At 47.6% G+C, this 22,068-nt stretch overlaps 1 protein-coding gene across 1 annotated transcript; it reads left to right on the forward strand.

Moving 5' to 3' along the window:
- The first annotated feature begins 1,486 nt into the window (after positions 1–1,486).
- On the forward strand, positions 1,487–21,686 carry SCYL1 (SCY1 like pseudokinase 1). Its single transcript, XM_065408733.1, has 17 exons — positions 1,487–1,586; positions 2,697–2,819; positions 3,979–4,199; positions 5,957–6,047; positions 7,363–7,518; positions 8,301–8,459; positions 9,446–9,553; positions 10,304–10,417; positions 13,857–14,012; positions 14,537–14,725; positions 14,957–15,032; positions 15,131–15,313; positions 18,563–18,702; positions 19,277–19,378; positions 20,446–20,748; positions 21,138–21,204; positions 21,287–21,686. Exons 3-17 carry the CDS (start codon positions 4,033–4,035, stop codon positions 21,409–21,411), a joined length of 2,136 nt encoding a protein of 711 aa, XP_065264805.1. The 5' UTR covers positions 1,487–1,586; positions 2,697–2,819; positions 3,979–4,032; the 3' UTR covers positions 21,412–21,686.
- The last annotated feature ends 382 nt before the right edge of the window (positions 21,687–22,068 follow it).

Raw genomic sequence — 22,068 nt, forward strand, 5'->3', positions numbered from 1 at the left:
TCCAGGCTCCACACCCAGGGGTACGGGGGGGAGGTAGGTTTCCAGGCCTCTCCCTCCCCAACCCGGGGTACGGGGGGAGGTCTCCCCCCCCCAGTCCGGCATTCAAAAGTGGGTTTCTATGCCCTCATCCCTAGGCCGGGGTGCAGAGGGTATCCAGGCTCCCCTTCCTCAGCCTGAGCTAGAGGTGGAGGATAAAGGGGGTGGGGTTCAAGCCCTGCTCTTGGTGTAAAGGGGGAGTTTCAGAGAGCTCTTGGACTGAGGCAGGGTTTCCAGGACCCCCGAGAACAGGTGTTTAATGATCCCCAGAGTTTTGCTTCTCCCTTGGTTTATGGGAGGGTGTGGTCCAAGCCCCCACTCAGATATTGTTCCGAAGGGTAGAAGGGGTTCCAGGGGGACCCCACTAGGATGGAAGGATGTTTCAGGGGGCCCTCTAGGCTATTCCTCCCCCAGTAACAAGGATTTTCAGGGTCCCTCCAAGCTCTCCCCACTCCTGAGCATCCCCAAAAACAAAGGGTCCAGGGACCCCCAATTGAGGGCTTATCTAGTTCCTCCTTAGTCTCAAGGGTCTCCCCCATACACACACACACACACACACCACTTTCCAAAGCAGCTGGGGGACATCCAAGGTCCGGATCTAGTACTAATTGTAGTCCCCTAGGGTCAGGGGACAAATAGCAGCATGAAAATGGGAGGGTTTAGCCTGCTTCCAGAGTGGCTGCTGTGTTCCACCCCAGAGGCAGACAGTTACCCTCATTATAGGGTCCATATAATAAAAATAGTAATAATTATTTAATACCTAGCTCTGGTATGGAGCTTTTCAGCAGTAGATCACAAAACCCCCTTTCAAAGCAAGTTGGTATCATCCCCATTTTATATGTGCGGAAACTGAGGCACAGAGCGGGGATGGGACTTGCCAAATGTCACCTAGCAGGCCAGTAGTTGAGCCTGGAATAGAACCCAAGTCTTGTGAGTGCAATGCTCTGTCCACTAGACTACATTGCCTCCCCCAAACAGACCATCCCTGACTCCCCTCCCCCCTCTCCCTCCCTATCCCACATGGGAGGAAAGATGAGCCAGCAATTTGAATGCCACCATGGGACACAGGAGACCTGGGTTCAATTCCATAGACTCCCCATGTGACCTGTGGGCAAGTAAGAACATAAGAACGGCCATACTGGGTCAGACCAAAGGTCCATCTAGCCCAGTAGCCTGTCTTCTGACAGTGGCCAATGCCAGGTGCTTCAGAGGGAATGAACAGAACAGGGCAATCATCAAGTGATCCATCCATCCCCTGTCACCCATTCCCAGCTTCTGGCAAAGTCACATCCTTTTTCTGTGCCTCAGTTTCACCATCTATACAATGGGGATAATAGCACTGCTCAGATACTATAGGACGATAGACACCCTTAAATAAATAGCACATAACACTTTTTTGTTTTCTTCAGACCACAGGGGATCTGGTATCTGTTTTCGTCTATGAAGTTAAACCTAATTCGGATGAACAGACACAGGTCGCCAAGGCAGCTTTCAAACGCTTTAAAACCCTCCGACACCCCAATATTCTGTCCTACATCGACGGATTGGAGGTACTGGTTATGATTTTTATTTGTGGCTGTACCTAGCGTCTGTTATATTTATGATTTCGTATTGTGGCCATGTCTACAGGCTTTGATGATTATGATTTTGGTTTGCGGTGGTTTTTGAGGCCCTGAACAGGGCTGGATTTGAATCACATCTGGCACGGAGTAAAGGGTGATCTCTGCCCCAGAGTATGTTTCCTAGGCTGAAAAACACCAATGCTTAGGGTGCTGGCTTGATACTGTATGGAATTATGTTATTTATCTGCTGCCTTTATGAAACTGCAGCCAATCCTGAATCTGGATAAAGCGGTGTGACCCGACATGTCCAGCTTGCAGTGGGACAGCACAGTGTATTACACTTTTGTCTTCCTATGGGGGATGCATTTATTTATTATCTGTTTACTTGTATTACGGTAGGGCCCAGCAATCCTGAACAAGATTGGCGATCCTCTTTAGGGCGCCGCATGGATCCTGACAGAGATCTGGGCCTTTTGCTATGCCAGGGGCTGCATGCTGGACCCCCTAATGGGGATGGGTTAGTCAGTGTTGGCTGTGGCAGTGGTGTCTGTGCAGTGGCTGGCACGAAGGGTCCCTTGATCTCATTTGTGGGGGGATCTGTGTGGAGCCTGGCACAATGGGGGTCCCTGATCTTGCTGGGATGTATGTGTCTGTGCAGTCCCCTATCTTGGTTGGGAGATTCTGCGCAGTGACTGGCACTAAGGGGTCCTTGCTCTCAATTAGTGGGGGAAGGGAGAGCATTGTGCAGTGCCTGGCACAACAGGGGCCCCAATCTCAGTTGGAGGGGGGTTGTGCAGTGCCTCGCACAACAGGGGCCCCAATCTCAGTTGGAGGGGGGTTGTGCAGTGCCTCTCTGATCTCAGTTGTGGGGGTCTTTGTGGTGTCCTACCCGACAGGACCCCTGATCTCAGTTGTGGGGGTGGTCTGTGCAACGCCAGGTCCAACAGGACCTTTCAATCTTGGTTGGGGCTTCACAATGTTACTGTAATACTACTATTAACGTGCCCAGCACAAAGGGGCTCCAATCTCAGTTGGAGCCTCTGGGTGCTTCTGTAACAAAAAGAAACATGGTGTTTTTTTTGTGTGGGGGGGGGATAGACAGAGAAATGTTTGCACGTGGTGACAGAGCCTGTGACATCTCTGAGTACTTACCTGAAGTCGAAAGCAGACTCTGGAGGGTTAAACGAACAGGAGATATCGTGGGGCCTCCATCAGATTGTGGTAAGATACAGTGATCTCAAGCAGATGGGTTGTGCCTGTATAGAAAATCCTAAAACACCAACTCCTTTGCCCACAGCCCCCAGTCTTGGTTGCCCCTCAGTTTTAATTAAGCTTGCCAGAATTAGAGTTTTATTGTTTTTAATTTTGACAGATAATATTGATCTTTATTTTTAACCTGCTTTTCAGTTTTTATTGATTTTAAATTTTCACAGTTGCAGGAAATTATGGGAGTGCGGTTAGACAATAGGAGTCTCAGGCTAATTATTTAATGGCAGTAGATGTTGAGTTTCAGAAAGTTAAGGCTTTATAGCCATTAAAACAAACTGTCAACTTCACATATCAGACTATAAAAAGTAAATATCCTTTAATCAAACTCTACTATGTGCTTAAACAGCATTTTTCTTACTTTGCCTATCTGTACATTTCTGTTATTGAAGGAGAGATTTTTTTCGTTGGTTTGTGTGTACAGTGAAATCGAGATTTACCAATAAAAATCTAATCTTTCCAAGCCTAGTTTTAATGGAGCAATGTGCTGCCATAGTAATGATGATCATTTATTTTGCTGCACCCTGGTGAGTTTTCGAGTTGTGCCCAGACAGAACACACCTCTTCTGCTGCTTCTTTAACCAGGTATAGCTATTGAGGGCTGCAGTCCTGCCAATGATCCCTTGATTTGTCCAGGTTAGACCCAACTGAGGTTAGAAAGAGACTTCTGCCATTCCCCACTATGTTATCATATTGTCTGATCCAGGATGCTGGGGTAAACCAACTATGAGTCAAGTGAATAGCATTATCCCCATTTTATAGATGGGGAAACTGAGGTGTGGAAAAGGAAGGTGACTTCTCCAAAGGCACACAGGGAATCAGTTGCAGAGCTGGCAATAGAACCCAGGAGTCCTGACTCCCAGCCCCCCCGCTCTTCTCTCACAGCTAGACCCCACTCATGACCTACAGCTAAGAATGGAACCCAGGAGCCTTGGCTCCCAGACTCCCCTGCTCTAACCCACCAGACCCCATTCCTGTCCTAGAACTGGGAATGGAACTCAGGAGTTCTGACTCCCAGTCCCACCCCTCAACTAGACCATTCTGTCTCTAAGATTCTTCTCACGAGGGTCCCAGCTGACTGCTCCTCTCACTTGTCCTTCCCTTGCCTTTCCAGAAAGCTCTCAGCTTCCTGGTGAATGACTGCAACCTCATCCACAATAATGTGTGCATGGCTGCTGTTTTTGTGGACCGCGCTGGTGAGTGGAAGCTGGGTGGCCTGGATTACATGTACTCGACCCAGGGTGACAACACCCCACCTCGGAAAGGGATCCCTGAGCTGGAAAGATACGACCCACCAGAGAAAACAGATAACAGCAAAACCCCTGGGGAGAAATGGTGAGTGGGAGATGGGGAGGAGCCCGTTACTCTCCTCCCACCCTTTTATCTAGTTAGACTGTAAGCTCTTTGGGGGCAGAGACTCTCTCTCACTGTGTGACTGTGCAGTGCCCAGCACGATGGGCCCCCTAATCTCAGCTGAGTGAGGTCTGCAGCGCACCCGGCACAACAGAGGCCTCCCAATCTCTGTCAGGGCCTCTCTAGACACTACCGTAATACAAATAGATTTGTAGATGTTAAGACCAGAAGGGACCATTATGTCTGACCTCTTGTTTAACACAGGCCAGAGAATTTTCCCCTGTGATTCCTGCATTGAGCCCAATAACTAACAAAGCCCAGGGTCTAGAAGGGAGAGACCCTCGGAGTCCTGGTTGATCGTAGGATGACTATGAGTCGGCAATGTGACGTGGCTGTGAAAAAAGCTAATGCGATTTTGGGATGCGTCAGGCGAGGTATTTCTAGTAGGGACAGGGAGGTGCTGCTTCCGTTATACAAAGCGCTGGTGAGACCTCATTTGGAGTACTGTGTGCAGTTCTGGTCTCCTATGTTTAAAAAGGATGAACTCAAACTGGAACGGGTACAGAGAAGGGCCACTAGGATGATCCGAGGAATGGAAAACCTTTCCTATGAAAGGAGACTCGAGGAGCTCGGTTTGTTTAGCCTAACCAAAAGAAGGCTGAGGGGGGATATGATTGCTATCTTTAAATATATCAAAGGGATTAATACCAAGGAGGGAGAGGAATTATTTCAGCTCAGTAGTAATGTGGACACGAGAACGAATGGATATAAACTGGCCGTGGGGAAGTTTAGGCTTGAAATTAGAAGAAGGTTTCTAACCGTCAGAGGGGTGAAATTTTGGAACAGCCTTCCGAGGGAAACGGTGGAGGCGAAAGACCTTTCTGACTTCAAGATTAGGCTTGATAAGTTTATGGAGGGAATGGTTTGAAGGGATAACGTGATTTTAGTCAATTAGGCATTAACGTGCCATCGCGGGTAAAATGAGGATCCGGCTGTAGAATCTTGCCTGTATGCTCGGGGTACTGCTGATCGCCATATTTGGGGTCGGGAAGGAATTTTCCTCCAGGGTAGATTGGCAGAGGCCCTGGAGGTTTTTCGCCTTCCTCCGCAGCATAGGGCAGGGCTCGCAGGCTGGAATATTCTGTTGTGGGTGGGTCAGCTTTTGTGGCCTGCATCATGCGGGAGGTCAGACTAGATGACCATATTGGTCCCTTCTGACCTTAAAGTCTATGAGTCTATGAGAGGCTATGAGCTCTGCTTATTGTGCCGTACTCTGTGATCTTTCTCCAGTCACCCTCCATGACCTAGTCTTTCTTTCTCCCCAATGTCCCGCTGTGTGCGTGTGCAAGAGCTTTGTCCTCTGCAGCCCCTTGCCCTCAGGAATCCTCCTCCCTGCATCTCTCTCTGCTCTTCTCTCAGTTCACCCAGCACCTGCTTCTTCTCTGTGTGTGCAAGACGCTTGTCTGCAAACAGAATTGTTGTATCCCCCTCTACGGGCCGTTCTGCTTATCTAATCCCTGGCACCTCTCGGCAGTGTGTGTGCACGCGCATGCAAGAGCCTCCGTCTCATTTCAAGCTCCCCTATTGTTTGTTTCCCTGCATAGCCCTTCTGCCTAACCCTAAAGTGTCTTGGGGTGTAGTTTGTATGGATCATGCTATGCAAAATACAGCTGGGTTGCATTTTCCTTCCCCATGGGGAAACCACTGGGAAAGTTACATCTGTTCTTCTGCTGTGCCAGGTCTGCGGACATGTGGCGTCTTGGCTGCCTCATCTGGGAGGTTTTCAATGGCACCCTGCCCCGCCCGTCCTCCTTGCGATCCCTCGGCAAGGTAATGTGGTCAGTTCCCTTCCCACCCGCTCTGTTGATAGGGCCTGGCAAAGTAATTAATCAGCAGAGCTGCCTGGCTCCAATCCCTCTACTTGTAATATTACACCGGTGGGTGGGTTGTTGGCAACAGGAATCAAACCCGGAATCAGGATCCTCTGTGACGTGTGTTAAAAGAACCAGGCTGTAGCAGACCCATCAACCTCTGTCAGTGGCCCAGCCATGGCTAGAGGGGGACAGAGCACCACATGGAGTGGATCAGGGTTACACACAGAAGGGACCCAGCAGGGAATGTTGATTGCTCCTGGGTCTCACAATATGCTGTGGGGGGAGAATGTGTCTTTCAGGCCCCATTGATTTCAGTAATAATATACCCTAGCTCTTACGTAGCACTTTTCATCAGTAGATCATAGAGGCTTTACAGAGGAGGTTAGACTCATTATTCCCATTTTACAGATGGGGAAACTGAGGCACAGAGGGGGCAAGATGTTACCCAGCAGGCCAATAATAGAGCCAGGAATAGAACTGAAGTCTCCTTTGTCCCAGTTCACTAGGCCACACGCCCCAGAGCTAACCATCAGCTTCACCCTGTTAATGAGAGGGTGAGTCGATGCAATTTTCTATAGGGATGCAGTGGTGGGGAACTGGTAGCATATTGCCCTGCGTCTGTCCATCCTGTGGCTAAATAGTGGCCCTTCTGTTTTGTTTATTGGCCAAACTTATAGGAGCATGACAAGGATTGCAGATCACTCTCTGCTTTACGCAGCCTCTGTGCAGGTACTATTCCTTACGGAGCAGTGCAATTTCAAACGGGTTGGTAAAGAGTTTTGTGATTGTGCTGTAGAATAGCAGTGGAGTGCAATAGATAGGGCACAGGACTGGGAGCTGAGAACTCTAGGGGGAGTGGGGTCTAGGTGTTAGAACAGGAGGGGCTGGGAGTCAGGGCTCCTGAGTTCTACTCCCAGTTCTGGGAGGGAAGGGGTAGGAAGTCTAGTGATTAGTGTGGGGGAGGGGAAGCAGCCAGGACTCCTGGATTCTATCCCCAGCTTTGGGAGGCCTGGGGACAGGAGTCAGGATTCCTGGGTTCTCTTCCCAGTTCTGCCATGGAGTTGCTGTGTCATCTTGGGCAGCTCAGCCTGTTTTCCTGTGCCCCAGTTTCCTCATTCCTAAAACAGGGATAATGAGATCCATTGGCCATTGTCAGCTGCTTTGCCATCCAAGCTGAAAAGATCCCAAACTAATTAGTATAGATAGCAAATGCTTAACACACATGAGGGACACCTCTTCCTGACTGTAGAATCTGTGTATCCTCTCTCCAGATCCCCAAGTTGCTGGTCCCCCACTACTGTGAACTGGTGGGGGCCAACCCCAAAATCCGCCCCAACCCTGCCAAGTTCCTCCAGAACTGCCGGGGCCCCAATGGCTTCATGAAGAACAGCTTTGTAGAGACCAACCTTTTCCTGGAAGAGATCCAGGTGAGAACGATGCCTGTAGCCTTGTCACCTCCGGTCAGGAGGGGTGGAAAGTATTAGAACTCCTCTATGTAGGCCAGAGGTGCCCAAGAGAGTGTCCAATCAATTGCTGGGGCTTGAGGACCCCCTGCATTGGTTTATGGGCCCATTGAACTTGCCTTGGGCAGTACTGACCTTTGTCTTGGGTCCGTTATATGTTCGCTTGATGGGGAAAAGTGGCTTCCGGAGCACAGTTAATTTTGGGGGGAGGTTGAGAGGGAACTGGCTGTGGTGGGGAATGGGATATGAGGCCCTTCCTCTCCAGAGAGCACCAGCTCTGAGGGGGAGACTAGCTGGATCAGGGAGGTGGGGAACGGGATGTGAGGCCTTTCCTCTCTAGGGAGTACCGGCGTCAATCCTGCCGCAGGATATGGGGACTGATTGGCTTAGGGGGCAGGGAAAGGGGTAAGGTGTCTTTTCATTCCACAAGGCATTAGTTCTGATGTGGCCCCAAGTTGTGGGAGGAACTGGTGGGTTCAGGGTTATATAGGATAAAGACCACTTCAGCTTTAAGTCACTGGTTCAACTCCAGCCCATGTTAGCAGAGCTGGAAATTCATGCCCCTGTATGGTAGAACAAGAACTTGCTGTATTTCCATCCATCTCCTAGTGGGAGAGGAGACTGCGCCATCCAAGCCACCATTGTCATTGGTTCTCTTGTTGGCAGCCCCAAAGGGCAAAATGGAGCCACAAGGAGCAGGCTAGTCTGCCCAGTGACCCCATTTCCCTTTCCCCCTGTCCCGGCAGATTAAGGAACCAGCAGAACGGCAGAAGTTCTTCCAGGAGCTGAGCAACAACCTAGACACCTTCCCCGAAGATTTCTGCCGGCACAAGATCCTCCCACAGCTGCTGACGGCCTTTGAGTTTGGTAGCGCTGGTGCTGTCATCCTGACCCCACTCTTCAAGGTGAGCTGTTGTTCTAATGGTGGCATTCCTCTGTTTACATCTTGTGACGGGATGGGGCTACAGGCCTGTTTCCTGTCTCTGGGCATTTTGAGGATTGCAGTTCCCAGAGTGAGCAAGGACTGCTGGCAAGTGGACTTTGCTCGTGGGGAGGGGAGAGCAGTTGCTGCTGGAGATCTCCTGCGACTGAGCAGGACCTATGGAAGGGACAGGGAGGAGACAGGCAAACACAAAGTAACACTATAGGGACAGTTCAAAGTGGGAACAGACTGTTGCTCTGTTCGCTAGAGCCCTAGAAGGCTGGATCTCCGCCTGTGACTCAGTGAAGTTGGTGTGCTTGGGGGAGAGAGGCATTTTAGGGCTAAACTGCCCTATTAAGGGGTTGCGCGCTTCGTAGCTTCTGTAGGCTGCACATGTTGCATACATCAGAGGTCCTTGCAACTCTCCATTTCCCGCACAAGTGGCCTGTGAACCACCCTCTCGTTCAGGGACTCCCTGCAACGCCCGCCTCTCATGGCGGGCTGGATGTGCTACATTCACTCCACCTATATCAGAGTCCTTGATTCTCCCTCCATGCCAGGGCTCTGTGTGCTCTCTCATTCCCACCCCCCCTTCCCCTACTTTACCCCACCCCATGCCAGGAAAAGGGAAACTGAGGCCAGAGAGGTGTGCCATCACTACACATTCCTCATCAAGTGACACATGACCTTGCAGTGTGTGTGTGTGTGTGAGTGAGTGAGTAAGTAAGTAAGTCCGGGGACTCCATTCCCAAGATACATGGACCATGTTGGAGATGGTGCCAAGAGCTGACGTCAGTACTCCAGGAACACCTACAGATTAATTTCTTGGTGTGGCCCAGCTAGGAGTATCTTTTCTCTGGAAGGCTTATGGGCCCATGTCACCACTTTCCATCTCCGCACTAAAGCTTTGCATGCCCCTCATCTCCTCCATGATGAAAGCCTCCTCTTTAACTTCCAGTGTTTTTGCAGGTGGGGAAGTTCCTGAACACTGAAGAGTATCAGCAGAAGATCATTCCTGTCATCGTCAAAATGTTCTCCTCCACCGACCGAGCCATGAGGATACGGCTGCTGCAGCAGGTCAGTGATCAGCCTCGCTTTGCATCTGTGCACTTGGGCGGATCCAGGGCTCAGACGGGTTGGCAGGAGCAATGTTTTTCTGTTCTCATTAGAACAGGGAGGGAACCGGGAGTCTGAACTTTTGGGTTCTGTTCCTGGCTCTGGGAGGGGAATGGTGCCTGTCTAGTGGTTCGAACCAAGGAGAATGGGAGTTGGGACTCCTGGGTTCTAGTCTCAGCTCTGGGAGGAGAATGGTTTTGTGGCTAGATCAAAGAATTAGCAGACCGGATTTTTGGGTTCTGCTTTGGGAAAGCATACCCCTTAGTTGTTAGGACAAGGGGACTGAGAATTAGATCGCCTGGGTTCTGTACCCAGCTCTGGGAAGAAGCGTGCTGCAGGAGTGACTCGGAGCCAGGATTTCTGGATCTGTTCCTGGCTGTGGAAAGGTGTGATGTCAAGGGCTTCGAATAGGTGATTGGGAATCAGGACATCTGAGTTCTCCTCTTGGCTTTCCCCAGATCATAGAATCATAGAATATCAGGGTTGGAAGGGACCTCAGGAGGTCATCTAATCCAACCCCCTGCTCAAAGCAGGACCAATTCCCAACTAAATCATCCCAGCCAGGTCTTTGTCAAGCCTGACCTTAAAAACCTCTAAGGAACAGATGGTGTTGAGCCGTGCTAATTTTGACTGTGCATAGATCTTCCTCAGCACTAGACCAAACGTTAAGTCCTGACTGGCGGCACGTGTGTGTGTGTGTGTGTGTTGCAGATGGAAAACTTCATCCAATACCTCAACGAACCCACCGTCAACACCCAGATCTTTCCCCACGTTGTGCACGGCTTCCTGGACACCAACCCAGCCATTCGTGAGCAGACAGTGAAGGTAGAACAACAGAAGGGCTAATGTGATCTTTGGATGTATAAATGGGGGATCTCGAGTAGGGAGGTTCCGTTACCTCAGTATCTGGCACTGGTGCAACCACTGCTGGAATACTGTGTCCAGTTCTGATGTCCACACTTCCAAGAAGGATGTGGATTAAAGTAGAGAGGGTTCAGAGAAGAGCCAGGAGAATGATTAAAGGGTTGGAAAACCTGCCTGATAGTGAGAGACTCCAGGAGCTCAATTAATTTAGCTTATCAAAGAGAAGTTTAATAGGTGACTTGGTCACAGTCTGTAAGTACATACATGGGCCACAAATCTTTTTTAATGGGCTCTTCGGTCTAGCAGAGAAAGGTCTAACAAGACCTAGTGGTTGGAAGTTGAAGCTAGGAAAAGTCAGACTGGAAATAAGTTGCACATTTTTAATAGTGAGGATAAATAACCATTGGAACAACTTGCCAAGGGATGTGGTGGATTCTCCATCACTGATCATTTTTAAATCAAGCTGGAATGTTTTTCTAACGGATCTGCTCTGGTTCAAATAGGAATTAACATAGAGAAGTCTGTGTGTTATACAGGTCACACTAGATGAGGGGTAGGCAACCTATGGCACGCGTGCCAAAGGTGGCACGCGAGCTGATTTTCAGTGGCACTCACACTGCCTGGGTCCTGGCCCCCGGTCTGGGGGGCTCTGCATTTTAATTTAATTTTAAATGAAGCTTCTTAAACATTTTAAAAACCTTATTTACTTTACATACAATAGTTTAGTTATATATTATAGACTTATAGAAAGAGACCTTCTAAAAATGTTAAAATGTATTACTGGCACGCAAAACCTTAAATTAGAGTGAATAAATGAAGATTCGGCACACCACTTCTGAAAGGTTGCTGACCCCTGCACTAGATGATCACAGTGATCCCTTCTGACTTTATAATCTAGAAATCAATTTCAGGGTTGCTCTGTTCCTCCTTCTTGAAGGATGCTGGTGGTGTGGAGTTAAGGGCGAAAATGATGCTACTCTGGACTATTGATCTTGTCAGATCCTGTTGCTAATTCTTACCTCTGCACGGGAAGGAGGTTTTATCTGATATTGGTTTGCATGATCTGGATAGTCTTTCCCATAAAGAACCTCAGACAAGTCTGTCCTGAGTCCTGTCAGTTTTCAGAGGGTGCACTTTTTGCTATGTACACTGGCTGGATAGATAGGCAATATGGTCTGTGGATAGTGCTTTGGACCAAGGACTCAGGAGACCCGGGCAAGGATTTGTCAAAAGTGACTAGTGATTTTAGTTGCCTGATTTGAGATGCCTTTTAGAAAGAGGCCTGATTTGCAGAAAGTACTGAGCACCCACCCTCTGAAAACTAGACCCCTTTCAATGTCTCTAGCTGAGTCCTCTCCCTCCCCCACCCCCCTTGGGCCTGGATTCTGTTCCCAGCTTTAACAACGAGGAGTCCTTGTGGCACCTTAGAGACTAACAAATTTATTTGGGGACTAACAAATTAGTCTCTAAGGTGCCACAAGAACTCCTCGTTGTTTTTGCTAATACAGACTAACACGGCTACCACTCTGAAACCTGTTCCCAGCTTTGCCACTCGTCTCGGGCAAGTCACCCACCTGTCTTTTTCCCCCATCTGAAAAATGCAGATAGTGATCCTCCTTTGTAAACTGCTCTGGGATATATGAATGTTAAGAATTGGATATTACCCCTTTTTGACCCGAGTCGTTAACCAAAATTTGGGGTCCCCCAGGCTGTTTGGTTAGGAGGAGAAATTGATGATAGCATCAGGTTTTCTTTGATGCAATCCTGTTTATTTACAAAGAATGTACAGAGTTCTGTTTCTCTGAACACAGCAGGAATCAAACAGGACATCTCTTTGTTTGATGTTTCTTTGCTCCCAGCTGCTTTCAGCCAGCACTCTGCTCAAATGCTCTCTCTTGGCTTTTTCCCAGGGCCCTTTCCCAGTGCTTCTGTGTCTGGTGCGTCCTGGCTGTTTTCTCCTCTCACCCCTCTACTAAAACAATACCCAGGGAAGCCCCTCTGCCCCCTGAATTCAAATGCCTGAGCTGCCTCACGTGCCAAAACACACGTTTTGTTTGCAGGCCCCCTAATGTTTCAGCTCTGAGTCCATAAAGAAGCTTTAATAGCTTCTTACAACTCCCTTTAATGAAGGGCAGCAGTTACCCCCTTCTCTCCCAGTTTTAATGAGCTTTAACCCAACCCTTGCCACTATCCTAAGGGGATTCATTGACAGACAAAGGGCTATAGAAATGTCTGTCACTGCAGGACATAATGTCAGATCCAAACCCCAAGGGATGTTACTCTGTTGCCTGATTTTGGGACAGTTACTACCATTATTATATGTTTGTACAGTGCCTGAAACAATGGGGCCCAGACTTGTTAAGCTCTCTGGGGGCAGGGCGTGCTATGTTTTTAGAGTTGGCTGGGAAATGGATTTTCCGTTCTGTGGGAAATTCTGACATTTCAAAAATGATTTTTGTTCCGATTCCTAAATTTTCCACAGAATGGAAGCTCTGAAAAATTTTGATTTGGAACCATTGAAACGTTTTGTTTTGATAATGTCAAATTGTTTCATTTTAATAAGGTAAAAGCATTTAGTTTATGTCAAAACAATATATAAATTATACTATACATTAAAAATTAATATAATATAAAAGTTAGTGAAATAAAATGAAACCGTGAATCATTTAGCCTCTCATTTTGTATCAATAATGTTGAAATAGTTTGGTTTGTCAAAACACTATAAAATATTAAATGCAAGTCAATACAGTACATATAATCTAATATTAAAATTATTATAATATAGAAGTAGAAACGAACAGTTGAAACAGTCTAAACAAATTGCTTTGACTTTCTTCCATTGAGAATTTTATCGAAAACCACGTTCCCTCACATTGTTTCAGTTTCCACCAGACTCTATTTTTCTATGGAAAACTGTTTTGTCAAAAAGGTTTAGTCCAGCTATAATTATTCTGTTTGTACAGTGCCTGACACAATGGGGCCCAAATCCTCTAAGTTCTATTGCGATATAAATGTTGCATAATACTAGTGTCCTACAGAGGATAAAAGCCCTACTACAGCTGTACAACAAGGGATGCTTCAGGAGTTACTCACTGTTATTAGCCATGCTGTCAACACATCCTATGAGCTAGGGAGGCACCATGGCCTAATGGGTTAGCATTAGACTGGGACTCAGGAGACCTGGGTTAAATTCCTCTCTCTCCCACCTGCCTGCTGGGTGACCTTAGGCAAATCACTTTAACAGCCCCGTGACTCAGTTTCCCCATGTATACAATGGGGATAATAGTACCAACCTCCTTTGTAAGGCACTTGGAGAGCTACTGATGACAAGTGCTATGGAAGAGCTAGATGTTATTAGACCTGAACTACCCCATGACCAGCCTCTTTCCCCCCCACACAGTCGATGCTGCTGCTGGCCCCCAAGCTGAACGAGAACAATCTCAACATGGAGCTGATGAAGCACTTTGCCCGTCTGCAGGCCAAGGACGACCAGGGGCCCATTCGTTGCAACACCACTGTGTGCCTTGGAAAGATCGGTCCTTACCTCAATGCCAGCGTGAGTAGTGAGATCGTTTCCTGCACTCCCGAAGGACCCGATGCCAGGCGGGATGGGGAAAATAGGGACATAGACCCTGGTTTCTTTCCCAGGATGATTTCCCTTTAAAATGCCTATTTCTCACCAAGGCTTCATATGATGCAGAGGAAGATTGTGACCATCTTAAAGTGGGGAATTGTGGATTGTAGATCCCAGCAATGCTCTAGCTTTCAGGCGAAGGGGATAGGAGGGTTTTGTGGTTAAAGTACCAGCCCAGAGCCTGGAAGGCCTGGCTTTGATTCCAGGCTCTGCTACAAAGTCAGTGTAACCCTGGGCAAAACGCTTCATTGTTCTTTGGCTGTAAAACATGGATAATCTTCCTTTCTCCCACCCTGTGTCTGTCTAGTCTATTTACATTGAAAGCTCATCAGGGCAGGGACTGGTGTTTTATGTGTATGTGCAGGGCTAGCACAATGGGTCTGTGACTGGGGCTCCCGGGTGCTACCATAATACACATAATAAATTGCCCATTCTCTTATTTCCAGACTAGACAAAGAATTTTGATCTCTGCCTTCAGCCGTGCCACAAAAGACCCATTTGCCCCCTCCCGGGCAGCGGGCGTCTTGGGATTCGCTGCCACTCACAACTTCTACTCTATGAATGACTGTGCATTCAAAATCCTGCCGGTTCTCTGTGCGCTGACAGTTGACCCTGAAAAGACAGTCAGGGATCAGGTGAGTTGGATCTGCAGTGAAATTTGCAGAGCCACCAACTCCAAGCCTCCAGCTCTGATGCCCGGCACAACGGGGGCCTCCAACCTTGGACCAGTCCATTCTAGCACCCAGAGTGATGGTGGCACCCAATCTCAGTTGAGGGTCTATGCAGTCACTGGTGCCACAAGGGCTCCCACTGTATTAAGGGGGTATCTCTACAGCATAAATAATAAAGTAACTTCAATTTCTTAGACTTTCAAGGCCATTCGAAGCTTTGTGACTAAGCTAGAAACCGTCTCTGAAGATCCATCTCAGCTCTCTGAACTGGGTGAGCGATCCTAATATTGTGCTGAAGTTTTCAGGCATCTAAACACCAAACAGAACTAATGGACTTTTTTCCCCTTTTTCTTTCTGCTCCCTTTGCAGAGAAGGATGTTCACGCAGCATCAACCAGCCCTGGGATGGGAGCAGCTGCCAGCTGGGCAGGCTGGGCCGTGACAGGGGTCTCATCGCTTACATCGAAGCTAATCCGAACAAACGCCGGGACCACGGTAGAACAAACAGCTGTGGAAACCCCCACTGGAGGTGCACCGGAGCCACCCAGTGTCGGTCAGTCTTTGCACAGCTGTAATTGCAAAGCTTGATTTGGGCTTTATTCACCCTGGGGTGGTGGCATCAGAGAATTGGGTAGCCATGCAGCAAATGGCACTGAAGCCAGCAGCACCATCTCAAGCGATAGAAGGAAATGCTTGTTTGCATGACATGCAGTTAGCCTACAGAAGACTAGCCAGAGTGTAATAATAAGGATGGTTGCCCCTTTGGCTCAAGCAGTTGGTCAGTATTTGGGACTTTGCAGGGTTGTTTCCAGAAAAAGGGAAATCAGTGACGCAAGTCAGGTATATTTTTAGTTAGAGCTGAGCGAATACGTGATTTTTTTGAGGGGGGTGATGGTGGTGGTTGCTGAAATGAAAAACTTTGTTTCAGCTCAAAAAAACACCTGAAGCAAAATGAAAAACACAAAACACTTTTCGTTTGTTTGTTTTTTAATCTAAGCTAAATTTGTAAATGAAACTTTTGTAAACAAAAAGTCAAAAGTGTCAAAACAAACAGTTTTGACATTTTTGGGGGAAAAGAAATAATTTTTTTAACTGAAACTATTTGCAAGCTAAGGGTGAATATGGCATATAGTTTTAGTGCCCCTCAAAATGCATTTTTAGCTAATTTACTGTTTGCTGAATTTTGTTTTGCCCAACTTTAATCTTGATGTAATCTTGTTTTTTTATAAAGAATGCACACAAAGTCCTGTTTCCCTGAACACAGTAGAACCAAACAACAGCAGGCAGTTTCCTTGCTCAGAAATCCTTAAGTCTGCCCCTCTAGTGAGCTTTTCACAGATGTTTGAGGCCAGAAAGGGACCTTGTGATCATCTAGTCTGATCTCTGCTGTAACACAGGCCATAGGATTTCCTTGTGTTAATTCCTATTTGAAATAGAGCAGGTCTCTTAGAAAAACATCCCATCTTGATTTAAAAATTGACTGTGATGGAAAATCCCCTGCAATCCTTGGTAACATGTTCTATTACCCTCGCTGTAACGGTGGATAAAAATGAATGATTTTAATTAAAATAATGAAAGAAATCAGATTTTTTTCATTTAAATTCATTAAAAAGTAAACCTACTTAAAATTAAATTTGAAATCTTGATAAACTGTGTTGAGGCCTAAAAATACTAGAGTCAAGCATTTAAATTAAATGAAAAAAATAATATTAAGCAGTATATAGGTGGTGCCAAAGTTTTAAAGAAAATCAAACCACTTAACTGGTGGAAATCCCCACCTAGGCACCTGGAGCCAGAGTTTGTTGAAGTACTGAGCCAGCTTTTGACAGTAATAGCCTCTCCTGGAGGTGCAGAGCGAATAGCTTCTTCTTTTCACTTTATTCAAGAAGTTCAGTTCAATGACTAGTTCATTTGAAGTTAATAAACTGATTGGGAGTTGAAAAAGCAGGAAAGCTTGTATTTCCTTTTCCAGTTGATGAATAATAAATCAATTAGTTTTAAATACAAAATATGTTTTTAATAAACTTTCATTTTCCAGCACATTGAAAGTAGTTTTATTTAGCTAATACAAAAATTAAAAAGCTGGTTTTGCTCATTTCTAATTGAATTCCACAAATCACAATTAATCACCTAATAAATAAGAAATGCATTATTCACCATTTCGAAAATAATAATAAATAAGAATTAAGACTCTGAATAAATGTATATTAAGCTATATAATTTCTTAAATAAATGTGTAGTGCAGGGGTGGGCAAACTTTTTGGCCCGAGGGCCACATTGGGGTTGCGCAACTGTATGGAGGGCCGGGTAGGGAAGGCTGTGCCTCCCCAAACAGCCTGGCCCCCACCCCCTATCTGCCCCCTCCCACTTACCACCCCCTGACTGCCCCCCTCAGAATCCCCAACCCATCCAACCCCCCCTGCTCCTTGTCCCCTGACCATCCCCTCCTGGGATCCCACTGCCTTATCCAACCCCCCTGTTCACTGTCCCCTGACTGCCCTCCCAACCTCTATCCACATCCCCACCCCCTGACAGGCCCCCCGGGACTCCCACTCCCAACCCTCCCTGTTCCCCATCCCCTGACCGCCCCACCAGAGCCTCCGCCCCCTCCTCCTTGACTGCCCCCCAGGACCTCCGCTCCCTTACTCAACCCCCGCCCCCCCCCGCTTCCTTACCAGCAGCAGAAGCTTGCAGCTGCGACACCCAGCCAGAGCCAGCTGCGCTCCCCATGCTGCCCAGTGGGAGCAGCAGGCCAGAGCGCGGCCCGCGCGGTGGCGTGGCTGCGGGGGAGGAAGGACAGTGGGGGAGGAGCTGGGGACTAGGCTCCCCGGCCGGGAGCTCAGGGGCCAGGCAGGATGGTCCCGCGGGCTGGATGTGGCCCGCAGGCTGTAGTTTGCCCATGTCTGGTGTAGTGCATCCACCTGGTTAGCAAAAAATAGCATCGCATTTAATGTAAAGGCAATATTTAGTTGCAAATCAGTATGTTTTAATGATTACAACCAGTGAAAATAACTTTTGGTTAGGCAAATAATTTAAAAGTACAAATGTAAAATAAAATTAACAACTGACGATTTAAATCCAAGTTTCCTGATTTAACTCAATTCTCTCTGCACCCTATTAAAAATGTGTGCTTTATATCCTGTCTCAATTTTTCTAGTTTCCACTTCCAGCCATTGGATCTTGTTAGGTCTTTGTGTGTTACACTGACAAATTTCTGTTCCCCATGTGGGGACTTAGACTCAAGGAGCTCGATCTATTTAGCGTAACAGAGAAGGTTCGAAGGTAACCTGGTCCCAGTCTATCACTCTGTGCCCAAGAAGCTTTGTCCCTCGCTTCCTCTTTCAAATACTCAGTGCTTCCCTGGGCTTCCTGCCGCCAACACACACAGGCTGCAACTGATCTCCTAGTCCCTGCAGTCTTGGCTCTGATCTGCCACATGCATTGGTCAGTCCCTCCATTCTTTGTAGCTGTCTCTACTACATAAAGTTGCTTAATTGCTCTTTCCGTTGAGTCTGTTTGGTGCACCCATTGGCTGTAACTATGGCTGTGATTGTTTTTGGATCCAAGATTCAGGTGATGGCAGCAATTAGCATCTTTCAACATAAAAATATTAAATGAACAAGGGATTTGGAAGGGATCCCCTGGGGAAATTGACCAGTATAGCCATAGCAGTCCCTGTGTTGACAAGTCCTAGCTGTAATAGGAGTTAGGAGAAACTTGGGCGCAGTTCCTCTGAAGTGCTCAGTGCTGGCCACTATCAGAGAAAGGACACCTTCTAATACTGTGGGCTTTTGTCTTCAAGGAGCCAGCCACATCCCTTCCCCGGTGACGTTGCCAGCAGCTCCCGTTCCATCCAGCCAGTGGGATCTGGAGGGGGATGTGACTGAGGAAGAAGAGAACTCCACAGATAGATGGGATGATGATGACTGGGGAAGCCTGGAGGTGAGCAACACACTTCTGTCTGCAATAGAGTTTGTTTGAGGATGACAGATGGGCTGCCTCAGTGATTGGAGTAAGGACTTGTGACCTCTCTGCTGAGTTTGAGCAGATTTGGGAGCTTATAGTCTGGTGGGGAAATTAGTATGGGCGGGGCAATTTTTTAGTGTAACTTATTTATTTACACTGCATGCACAGTCCAGGGACAGAGGTGGTCACAAACAGCATGCAGGGCAATCCTATTTCAGATTTCTCAGCCCAGATGCCAGTGCCCCATGCCCAGTTCCCTAGAAGCAATTCTGCCCCAAGAACCTGATGTAGTTAAAAAGATTAAGGGTAGGCAGCAAATACCCTTGCGCTGCTTGCAATAGCTCCCCTGAAAAGAATACATGAATGCATCACCAAGTTAACAACAGGTTTGCATGTTTTCCAAGACTGGCCACTGCTCGTATGCCCAAGAGTATGCACCACAGCGCCATCCAGTGACTTCTGCCAAATTAGCTGCAGGCTCTATTGCTGCCTGGGTTGAGATTCTACTTCCTTGTGTGCTGTGCCTCATTTTCTGTGCTTTTGCTTGTAGCAAGAGGCCGAGCAAGCCAAAGGGCAGGTGAGCCCGGATGACTGGAACACCCCGGAGTGGTCAGAACCAGCCTTGGTGTTGAAGAAGCCTGAGGCCAGGATGGTAGGTGACTTTCCGCACATGCTATCACTCTGATGCCGCACCATATGCTGTCTTAAGTGCAGGTATTCCTTTCTGGTTCATTTGGTCTCCATGATCGCTGGGAGGGAGCAAGTAACCCTCAAGCTAATACCAACTGGGAAGGTTGTAGGGGCAATAGTGTGGCCTAGTGGATAGGGTATTAAACTGGGACTTAGGAGTCCTTGGTTCTATTCCTGGATCTGCCACAGCCTGCTCGCTGACCTTGGGCAAATCTCCGTGCCTCAGTTTCCTCATCTGGGAAATGGGGATAATGACATCCTTTGTTAAATGCTTTGAAATCTACTGATAAAAAGTGCTGTATAAGAACTAAGGATCATTACATCTAGGAACAAAGAATGTAGATCACTGTAATGGGGCAAGGGAACTGTATCCTGGACTACAGTGACACCAGTTATCATGATAAATAACCAAGCGCTCCAGGGCAATGCTAGAACTGAAAGGGCACAAACAAACTTGGACGTATAAGCAGGGGAATATCGAGTAGGAGTAAAGGAAGAGGGCATCACCTCTGTCTATGGTAGTGGTGACACCATTACTGGATACTGCATCTGGTTCTGGTGTCCACACGTCAAAAAGGATGTCAAATTGGAAAAGGTCAGCAGAGAGCTATAAGAATGATTCTGGGTCTGGAAAATCCACCTTATAGGGAGAGACCTGAGAAGCTCAGCCTGTTTAGTTTATCCCAGAGAAGGTTAAAAGGCGATTTGATCGTGGTCTTTAAATTAAGTCTGTCAACCTTTCTCGCCTTAGTCACCATACTGCCCTCAGATGGGAATAACCATTGTTCAAGTGCCTACTAGTATGAAAGACAGTGTGGTCTAGCGGCTAGGGTGGCGGGAAGTCTTTTCCCATTCCTGGCCTTTATCTGTTGAGCCTGGGCACTCAAAGTCACCTCTTCTAAATCTTGCAGGTAGGATATGACTAGTCCAGAAGCCCCTTCAGTTCCTGTCTTGTAGCTCATTTGTCCTCTTTCGGTTGTTCTGATCAATCTGCCCCCCCCCCCCCTTCTCTCCCCAAATCATTAACAGACCAGCAGCTCCTCCAAGAAACAGGAATCAGACTGGACCAGCTCTGGTTGGGAGGTTGGATCCACTTGGAGTCACAAGAAGTGGGGCGCTCAGGGACAAAGCTCCATGGCAGAGGACAGCTGGGAGGAGGATTTTGATTCCCGGACAGCACAGAAACTGACTTCCTCACAGCAAGCTCCCTTAGCCCAGCCAGAAGGGACCAAACTGGCCAGCGAATATGACTGGGACAGCTCATCGAGTATAGAGAAACCAGATCCTTTCTTCTCCATAATCCCTACTCAGAAGTCAACAACAGAGACCCAGGTAAGTTTCTCCATGTCTCATGATCACGGATGGGGTGTGTGTGTGTCAATTCCCAGCTCTGCCGCTGACTACCTGGGTAACATTGTTTGGTGTTTTTTTTTTTTTTTTTTTTTTTTGGGGGGGGGGGGGGGGAAGGAGTGGTGTACAAACCCCTCAAAGGCCTGGAAATGGCTAGTGTTATTTCTCCCCTCCTCTCCCCCCCCCCCCCCCCGTTTAACTGAAGCTCCAAGGGAAGGCAGGCTGGGATACCCACTCAGTTTAGGGCTTAGCTACTTCACTTCTCCTCCTGTGTGGAAAGATAAATGTGCACTGAGTGCTCCCACCAGTATAGTGCATAACTGTGAAGGACTCCCCTGAATTCTAATTTTGTGTCTAACTTCAATTGCCAGAGATGCATGGATGCAATTGGTGACTGGGGTACAGAGGAAAACTGGGAATCTGTGGACTCTGACCAGGGTGAGTTGCTGAAGCAGCAAAGTTGCACACGATTGTTCCATCCAGCCATTCCTACAAGCTGGAAATTCTTGTGTCTCCCTAGGGCTCAGCAGGGCAGAATTAGCACGCAAGAAGCGAGAGGAGCGGAAGAAGGAGATGGAAGCTAAACGGGCGGACAAGAAGGTGGCAAAGGGACCTATGAAACTGGGCGCCAGGAAGCTGGACTGACAGTCAACAGAGCAGTGGAAACTTTAGCTATAGCTTGTACATATGCTCTTAGAATTTTAGTTTATACATACATCAGCAATAAGGACACCCCCCCCAAGCAGGTACACTTGCATGCAGAGAGATGCACAAACTTGTGGTTCTACTGTATTTATTCTGTACAGCTTCTCAGTAAAAAGCAGATGGGGGCCTGTGATTGTGTGGCTATTTACATTTTTCCTGTATGTGCTGCAATCTTTTTTGTATATAAAGGGTGTAGGAATAAATTAATTTTAAATGATCTGTGTTTAAATCAGAGACACTTTACAGACTAGTCTCTTAGAGAGAGCCAGTTAGCAACAGCAAGACAGAAAGAGAGACACACAGTCTACGCTCTTAGCGATAGAGAGAGATATACACACAGTGTTTAGTTCTCTTAGTGACAGCCAGAAAGAGAGACACAGAGAGTCTAGTCTCTTAGAAACTAAATGTGAGAGAGAGACACACACACAGTCTACTCTCTTAGCCACAGCCAGCCAGAAAGAGACAGAGACAGACACACATACAGGCTACGCTCTTAGCCACAGCAAGACACAGCCACTAAGCGTAAGAGAGAGAGACACACAGAGTCTACGCTCTTAGACTCTGTCGCTAAGAGTAAGAGTGAGACAGACACACACA

This window comes from Emys orbicularis, chromosome 7 (assembly GCF_028017835.1).
Source record: "Emys orbicularis isolate rEmyOrb1 chromosome 7, rEmyOrb1.hap1, whole genome shotgun sequence".
In the NCBI taxonomy this organism is placed as follows: Eukaryota; Metazoa; Chordata; order Testudines; family Emydidae; genus Emys; species Emys orbicularis.

Coding starts and splice junctions, on each gene's coding strand:
- SCYL1 (XM_065408733.1), top strand. CDS start 4,033: ATGGCTGCTGTTTTTGTGGACCGCGCTGGTGAGTGGAAGCTGGGTGGC. Junction 14,013..14,536: donor GTCCTTACCTCAATGCCAGC/GTGAGTAGTGAG, acceptor TCTTATTTCCAG/ACTAGACAAAGAATTTTGAT. Junction 15,314..18,562: donor ACCGGAGCCACCCAGTGTCG/GTCAGTCTTTGC, acceptor TTTGTCTTCAAG/GAGCCAGCCACATCCCTTCC.